The sequence below is a fragment of the Strigops habroptila genome, chromosome 2 (assembly GCF_004027225.2).
Source record: "Strigops habroptila isolate Jane chromosome 2, bStrHab1.2.pri, whole genome shotgun sequence".
NCBI classification, from domain to species: domain Eukaryota; kingdom Metazoa; phylum Chordata; class Aves; order Psittaciformes; family Psittacidae; genus Strigops; species Strigops habroptila.
Genome location: NC_044278.2, coordinates 101630836 through 101640125, shown reverse-complemented (window position 1 = coordinate 101640125; position 9290 = coordinate 101630836). Strand labels below are relative to the sequence as shown.

At 37.0% G+C, this 9290-nt stretch overlaps 1 protein-coding gene across 1 annotated transcript in view; it reads right to left on the bottom strand.

Moving 5' to 3' along the window:
• Positions 1 to 369: 369 nt before the first annotated feature.
• The window catches only part of UBL3 (ubiquitin like 3), a 60194-nt gene continuing 51273 nt past the window's right edge, over positions 370 to 9290 (bottom strand). The window contains exons 3-5 of the mRNA XM_030475585.1: positions 6490 to 6576; positions 2563 to 2640; positions 370 to 2156 (exon numbers count right to left, since the gene is read on the bottom strand). Coding sequence (XP_030331445.1) covers positions 2104 to 2156; positions 2563 to 2640; positions 6490 to 6576 — 218 coding nt within the window. The 3' untranslated portion in view covers positions 370 to 2103. The remainder of the gene's footprint in view (positions 2157 to 2562; positions 2641 to 6489; positions 6577 to 9290) is intronic.

Here is a 9290-nt window from a genome sequence, read left to right as displayed (position 1 = left end):
AATGCTGCCACCTCAGCTCCCAACACCCTAAGAGGTGTGTATGTTATTTTCTGTAAGTAAATGAAGGCTACAAAACCCTACACTATGAGTACACAACTGCACCGAGGTACACCAGTGCATCTGCAGCTGTGACTGTCCATGCTCGCATTCTCCTCCAACATGAAAAAACCCTTTAGGCCGCTTCTTTTGATGTGAAAGGAAAACAAAACTGAAGTGATAAACCCCATTAGCAGTTTTCAGCAGGTTTTGCCTCCTCCCCCCCCTTTTTTTTTTAATAAACAAAATGGAGTCCTTACTTAGTTTCCATGTTAAGAAGTATTATTAAAAGTAGTTACAGACCCAACTACAACCCTTAAAACACCACCACAATGCACTACAATAGTCTTTTATTTAGTTTACAGAAGAGTCTATCAGTACAGGTTGCAGAAAGAAAATGTTTAGTGCTATTTACAATTTGTTTTAAAACTCTGCTCTATACAAATTTAATTCTGATCAGTATGAACAATATTTTTGTAAATCTACTGCATATAAAGCATTTCATCAAAGCAGGAACAATGAATAAAATAACCTGATTACATCTGAATGATGCCAATAATTCAAAAAACAATTACACAGAACATCTGTAAGAGTTGTGGACACTTAAGTACAGAACACAATGTCAACCTGTGACTCATTTCTTTTAAAGGCTAAAGCTATTTATATGGAATATTGTTCTATTATACTACACGCCAATCTATATTTAACTTCTATAGTTATGTATTTTATAAGATTTTTATTAAATATATTCTACACATATTTGTAATTTCACCCAGGAAGAAATTCCTCCCCAGTGAAAAAAAATATAAAATCTTTTATATTTTTTTTTAATTTTTATTTATTTTTTTTTTTTTTTACAGGTTTAAGATGAAACTAGCTCATGCTTTAGTGCTGTGCAAATTTCTTTAGCATATCAACGTTTAAATTATTGATATGAAATAAAAGAATGGCATCCTTTTTAATTATGTATGCCTTCAGAAATCAGCTTCTGATTTTAATACAATTGCAAGCACTAATACCAAATGCAGATTACTTAAAGAAACAAAACTAGTACTATGGCAGAGGTTTTTCTTTTTGCTTTTTTAAACTTTAATAATTCTTTTGAAGTCTCTAATGAGTAAGCATGACATTGGACACTAAGGTACAGATGAGAAAATGACTGAAAAAACACCAATTGCCAATATTCAAATACATAAAATTGATTAGTAAATTATGTTTTCTAACATTTATGCACAATAATAAAAGCCTATGAACTACAGGAAATTACCCCTCCCATATTAAGGCTAGGAAATGCACTCTCTGCACTTGTTTGTGCTGTCTGAATAAGCACTCAACTGATGTAGGAGATCAGAGTGCACGCAGTAACGAAAAATTCAGTTTCATCAGCCCTCTACAGAGTGCTTTTAAATTACAGGCACATAGTTTTGTTTGTTTGTTGCAGTGAAAATATATAGAGTTAGACTTGCTTTAGTTAGTATTCTGTGCCAGTTCGGCCACCAAGGTTGACTTAGATAGAATTGACTTAACAGTTTTTCCTTTGATTTGGCCATAAGTGAGATTTGTTTTAATTATAATAAACTATTTTCCAGTGTTGCATTATACATTGTGGGTTATCACTAGGTGTCTCAAATATTGTTAGAGGTTGTTGATGAGAAATATACTGTCAACCATATTTAGTGCAAATTGCATCTAGAAAGCTTGACTGGTTAGATCCAGTTAATGGAGATTTTTGTGGCAGCAAAATGATTCCTGCTATGGAAAAGAACACATTAACTTTTCTGGAGATTGAATTCTTTCAAGAACTGATGTACTGTAAGATTATTCAACAAACAAAAAGCAGGAATTTAAAAAAGAAAACAAACACTGAAAGTTTTCATAGATCTTTCTCTTAAAAAAAAAACCAAAACAAGACTAATGAGACAGTGTTCGTGTAATATTTCAGTTCAATGGATTTACAGACAGGCTCTTCCTACAGGTGTCTGAAGCAAGGTAGGGCCTCTTCTATTCCAGCAGCATGAAAGACAAAGACTATATTACATCACACTTAGCAGGTAAAGCTAACAGGGTTTACAGAATTACACAGCAATTGCTTTCTCCAGTTTTTTCACGGTTCCTTTGACCTGTGGAGGAAGAAGAAAGTTTTACTTACATGTCATTTCTAAAGCAATTTGGTTGTTTTGTGTGTGAGGATGCTTGATACAAGTTTGTCTTTGATTATTTTTAGTAAAAATATATTATTGTAGACATGCATACGTAACTGAAAAATAACTCAGGAGTAGTTTTTAATAATAAAAATAAAAGCTGTTAAGGTTTGAGCAAATTCCCGCATTCTAGAATAATGCTAAACCAGAAAGTTAATTTCTCAGTTTTCTATACACAACACGTACAAAAGTATTCCATTACTTGCTTCACAAAAGACCACAAGGACTTGACTTTTCTCTGCTATGGAATACTCCAAAATCCTGTAAAATATCTGACTGCTTTTCCATATACTTGAGTAAGAAATCCCTCTAGTGCACAGCGTACCTTGAGAGTTTGGCTCTGGCAATGTCTCTCTAGCCACCAAATGCATCACTGTTGTTTTGCCAAAAGGAAGTTTTAATGCTGCAAAGGGAGAAAGGGAGGTTTATTAATACAGTCTTTTTTCTTCAGAAACCCAACTGAACCTAACTATAATTGAATAATCATCATTCAAAAGTTCATACTGTGAGGTTTGAACTGCTTACTAAACATATAAAGGCATTTCTGGCTAAAGTTTTATAGATCAGGTCTTGGAACCTGGTAATAATCACTTAAAACATTGTGTTCTTAGAAACACTATATTCGTGTTAGGAACCTTAGCCTTCCTCTTGTGAGTAAAAGTAGAAGTGAGCATTCATACCAAGGCTCAGGTGCGAAGCATTCTTTTTTGATAAGGATGCAAAAAAGTGGCTAATTCAGCCATTAAAGTGTTACTCCTCAGACATCAAAACGCAGAACCACTACTGCAAAACAGATTTTCCTACAACATACTTTAATCCATGACACAGATTTTCCAAAATAAAAAATATCTGCATCTTGCCTTTTAATATTGATCCGTAACATCAGCTGCATGTGAAAAATATCACATTTAAAGCATTTTAAATCAGATTAGGTAGTTCTCACAGTGCTGCCTTTGTGTGCTTTAGGAAGACAAAAGTTAGAGCTTTCCACACTTCGTTCTACTTGTTTCTGGAACTAAAATGATCATTTTCACATTCTGATTTAAGTATACCAGCACAGTGCTGTACATACGGGTTTAGCACCGTAGTAGGATATTTATCAAAACTTCTAGTCTCCTTGAAATGAAAAGATTCTCTGTTGCTCATTATATGTAGCAGATTCTCTTTGCCAGGTTCAATATGCTAAGCTTCGACTTCTTCCAATTATTTGGAGGAAGTTATTTTCATAAGTTCTTTACATAATTTTAGTTTTGTTTCCTCTCTGATTTTTTGTTTGTTTGCTTGTCTCCTAAGATTAAGAAACATCCTTGATTATTTTCCTGAGAAATGTAAGGTGAAGATGTTCTATGTTTTGTCCTCCCCACTTTATAAAAGAAAAAAAAAAAAATTAGTAATAAATGTAACAAGAATTTAACCCTAAATATACAAATCATTCTGACTTGAGTAGGATTTATCCTCTCAAATTCAACTTAATCTTCTGGACACTGGAATGGGTTGCCCAAGGACTTTCTGAATGCCCCATCCCTGCCAGTGTTCAAGGCCAGGTTGGATGGGGCCTTGAGCAACCTTGTCTAGTAGGAGGTGTCTCTGCCCATGGCAGGGGGTTGGAACTACATAATCTTTAAGGTCCCTTCCGACTCAAACCAGTCTGTGACGCTATGATTCTAAGTCATGATTAAAATGCAGGTAAGCATAGGGAGGGATACAGAGCTCCACAAAGTTCTCTGAAGCAGCTGTACTTTGGGAAAAGCCATCTCTGTAGAAAGTCGGATGTGAAAGTTACTTGATTTATTTGAAGCACTGCCTGTGTCTACAACTAGAAGCTATTGATAGCTTAAAGTCTGACAAGGATTAAGTATTTTCGGTACTTGATTCTGTGATACGACTGAAAACTCTGCAAAGAGGGTATCAGCAGTCTGTTGAACTCAATGGAAAAGGACTGCCTTCGTCACATACACTCTTAAGAAGCCATTGCAGAAAGAGCAAAATATTACAAACTAATCACATTAGGGATATCTTTCATAATCTCAAGACAGATGAAAAGACTTGATTAGTGAGCTGTGAAGGTTAATTATTTACAGTAAACCAGGAGAAGTATACTAATATTCCAATTAACTAATTTCAGCAGTAGTTTGCATAGTTCACACAAGTTCTTATTATGATTTCTAGCTTCTTGCTTGGAGCACCATGACAGAACCTGAGCACCCTAACTCTTGTCTTCGTTCTCTCACTCTTTTGTCTCACTTAAGCTAAACCTATATTTAATTCCTTTCCCACCTGTTTAATTCCACTTTTATTCCAGATTTTCTATTGTCAGAATTTACTTTTCACCCCCTCTTTTAGTATGTCTATGGCATAGGATGGGTTGGCTTCCCTTCCCCCTCCCCAATAAATAAGGAAGTAAAAGTTGCTGATTACCATTATCTAACAAGAAACTGAGAACCTCCCTAATTAGTATTATTTCAAATGCAAAGTACAGACCAAATATCTAGCCAAAGGATGAAATTTCCTGTTGGTAGCTGAACACAGATTCTGCCTTGCTAGCTACCTACCCAACCCTTCACACAGGCAGCACACAACAAAATAGTGCGGCTCAAGCACACAAGGCAAGAGTGGCACAAGCAGCTTTACAGAGGGGTCTGTTTTTCTTTACCACTTCCAATGCCATCAGCTCTACTGTTTTTGTAGTGAGAGCCCATTCAGAGGAGCTGAGTATTTTTTTCTTAAAACAATACAGCAATGAAAAGATCTTTGAAGAACACTAATATACATGTAAGGTCCTTAGGGTAAAACCATAGTGATTAAATTGCATGCATGAATGATGAGTAATGAACTAAAATGCCCTGAACCCAAGTAAGTGTTCAGAATCCATAGACCTGAGTTAACACAAGAGTCAACAGCATGCAGCTGTTATTTTTCAGCTTTACTCATTAAACAATATATTAAATGTATTAAATAAATATTCAAAGTTGTTTCAGATTTAGATAAATGTCACCAAAGAGAACAATCACTGGTGGTCACACGCAACACCCAGAGATGAATGGCAAAGAAAATCCCATTTAGCTATCTCCTTGCCTGGAAAAGGTAGGGTACGAATAGCAACTCTAATGGCAGAGATGATCCAAGACTTAACATTTGTCTTTCAACCCTACTCCAACTGCTACTAGCTGGCACCTGGTAAACATACAAATGAAAGAGTGAATAAAAATTTCAGTGTTCTCACAGTTGAGTTGACAATGATCTTGGTTGCATATATAGCAGCATTAAAAATTGATTTATATGGAGAGTAAATCTATTCTAAAAGTACATCACCAGCCCACATCAGTAACAGTAGAAAGCAAATCAATGGCTATATCATTCCAGCCACTTCTTCATGGAAAGATCACCATAAGTGATCCAGAAATATTCTTTTCAAGTTCATTTTAACTTCAGAATTGGTGAAACTTTATTTTGTATTCTAGTCTCCTCTCTGTATTCACTCAAGTACCAAATGCATGAAAAATCTGAACATAGAAAGTGGAAATATTAATTTATTTCTAAACTGGCACAAAGAAGAGAATCTCGCTTTGTTTTGTCATTGAATAGTTGATATTCACACTGGCAAGTTTTTGCTACAAAAGGAAAGATTATTGTTACAAATTTGTGTCATATCTCTATCAAAGATACCCATTAAATAGATCTAATTATGGGGGAAAGCTTGCCACAAGGGGGCATAGTTGAATTGCATTTCCTTTGCATATGAAGTGGAGCCATTTACTTCTGTTTTCACATAACTATGCAATTGTACCCCTGAGAGAGCACTGGACAGCAAAAATGCTTCCCCTCATTCTCATTCATAGAGTGTCTTCCTTCATTGCAGTAAGATTTAAAGTATTGTTTAACCAATTATCACAGTGTTTATCTACATTTTAAAATACTTCAGACATTACCCGACAAGTGCAGTATGAGAGAGGTGGAACAAAATATTCCATTTTGTTCCAGGTGGAACAAAATATTTCATTTTAGAAAGAAGAAACAAAAGCAGCATTACTGTTTCTTTATGCAAGAGGAAACTTGACTTAGCAGGTGGTACCCCCCGAAGTTTAACAAGATGGAAAAACAGACAACAAGATACATGTTACTCTATGCCGAGGAAAAGTACTATATAGCAAGCCATACTGTGATCTTGAACAATAAAGTGGTATTTACTGCACTGTAAATAAATGTCACCTTTGCCTGGCTGTAACATGCATAATGAAAATTATTTTCATACCTCCTAATGTCACATTGCCATGAAGAAACCTCCCTTGATAAATAAGCCGCAAGATATTTGGACTGCTGACTTGTTCTTCCTCCCAATCTGAAAAGGAGAGAGAATTTTCACAGTTACACTGTAATAAAAACATCGTTTATTATTTCTCTCACCTTTACCCAGGAAGAAAACTAAGAATAGGACTCTTGCATGAAACATTAAAGAGAGAGCACAGGCTGAAGATACAGAAAGATAATTCAAGGCTAGCACTCCTGAAATCTATCCTTAAATCTGTTATTTGACATTGGGCATTGAAACACACAATTTTATGCCTGCAAGTATAAATATTACCAATTTCACAGATTGCATGAGATACTTAGCACATACACAAGTCCTACATAAAACATTTCATAAATGCAAGTTGCTTCCTGAGGTTTAATATCAACTTGGATAAGATTGCCTTTAATTTCTTTCTATTCAGAAGACTCTCCAGCCATCCTCCTCCTCAACAGCTAACTGGAGCTGCTCTGCAGCAACAGGCAGCAGCCACACAGAGTGAAAGCGCATGTGATGGGTCGTTTGAAATGGGATTCTGAGATGACAGCCCTGAATTGGCTCAGCAGGCTGCTCAGCAGTGTTCCACGATGGCCAGATCCAACCAGTTAAATGTCCAGAGGAGGCAGTGACCTGAGCAGCCCCCAGCAGTCACTGCGGAGAGCCTGAACAGAGGCCTCTCACAGAGCTGATGCCGACTGACACATTGCAAGGAACTTCTCAAAGGACAATCTGTGGATGTTTTTCTGTGGCAAACAGTGACTCGGGAAAGCAAGCATGCATTTTCCTGTAATGCATTTCCCATAATGCATTTCCTATAACGCTTAAGCTATCATAAATAATTTACAAGCTTAAATGATCTTTTCCTAATCTTCCACTGTTCCCCATCACAACGTGAACAACAAACAAATACGCACTTTGCTTTCAGAACAAACATCATAAAACCTTGAAATGTTGAATTTAAATGGGTTCTCTGGGAATAGAGTGTCCTCTGTTTCTTAGCTGACCAGATCTCTGGCAACAGCTGTTCACAAATGTTCTCTCTCTCTGCTTTTGTAGTGTTTATATGCCAAAATGAATATTCAGCACGGGATCAGGACAAGCAACAGAAACCAACCTGTTCACTGGGAACATACAATTAACATACAGGCAGCAGCAACTGGCACCACAAAAGGAGAAGAACTGAAAAGGGGAGAAGGGGAAGCATTTAAAACAAAAACCACGGCTGTGGAGAGTGTATGGAGAGGCATCTGGTGTGAAAAAGCAAGCAGGCAGAGATGGGCAGCAGGAGCCATCGCAGCCCCAGAACATGGTGGCGGCAGGGCTGGTATCAACAGCAGTGGCTGCAGCGTCCCCGGGTGCTGCTATGTGCCTGGTTTATAAGATAAGATCAAATTAGGCAACCAAAGCTATTTGAATTTCAAGTATTTCCACTCAGGGTCTGATTCAACTGTCTTGCAATTTAAGCGCATGCCCTTTTTGCTATGCTGTGAAGTGGGCTATGTTAAGGAGCTGAATTATCACACTACTGGCGTGAATGATTTTTTGGAAGGTATAAAAAAATCATTTATTTATTTATTTTTACTCCATTTAGTCTGAACTCTGCTGCACCATGGCTGTGAAGGTAAGTTCGGCCAGTTTATAATGCCATAATGACATTAACCAGCGACCAACAGAAGACAGACTACATTTTGGCACAGGTATTTGCTCATTGTTATGCTGCCAATTTACCCATCCTCTCAATTTTTGCTTCTTGGCTGGCAGTCTGAAACACTTCTTCCTGACACAATTTCAGATTTTCATTTCCACTCATGACTAAATGAACCAAGGAGAAGCTATTTACCTAGGACTTTTTCTTTTAAGTTCAGCAGATAATTGCTGTACAATAAAAGTGTTAATATTATTTAGAAGAAAACGGGGAGGGCAGGAAGAGAACGGGTAATCTACCTAGATGATACACATTAATATAAATTTGGTATTTTCCACTACAAGTCAAGAGATTCTTAATTAACAACTGTCTTGCCAAAAGAGGAGAGAAGTTTGCCTTAATCCTGCCAGCATGTAACTGAGAATATTTCATAATCTTCCCCACCCCCCCCAAGATCATGAGAAGTCAAATGGTGCTAAAGCAAATCATACCATCTCTATTTCAAGAAAAATTTGGTTCTCACCAAGATTTCTCAGTCCTGTGGCAAAGAGCACTCTCAGCCTGAAAACAGCTAGTGAGCTTATGTTTCTGAAAACCTAGACACTATTTTGAAGTAGATTTTTTCCTCAGTCTTCTAAATTGACATTATTCTTCTTTACAGAGGCAATCACATATTCATCAAGATTTAGAGAACTCCCTCAGGGCAGCAGGTATTTGAACTGAGGCTTCCATGTCCGGTTCTACTTTTCTTTTTCTTAAAAAGAGACTTTAAAGTCTGGGTTTCTTTTCAACTCAGAACCTGCAGCCTTCAAGCTCTTCACCAGACTGGGGACATGAGACCACATGTTTGGGAATAAACTTGAGTAAGAAAAACAACAGTTCTGCCTTTACTAATTCAGATAGAAGTACACAAAGAGCACTTGATCATGACAACTATGCTGTAGGTACACATTAAAATAGGTACAGTAGCTACACAGGTGCTACATCTGTGTTCATTTGAAGGATGTGCATTTCAAGGCCAGGTTGGATGCGTCTTTGAGCAACCTCGTCTACTGGAAGGTGTCCCTGGCCATGGCAGGGGGTTGGAACTAGATGAGCTTTAAGGTCCCTTCCGACCCAA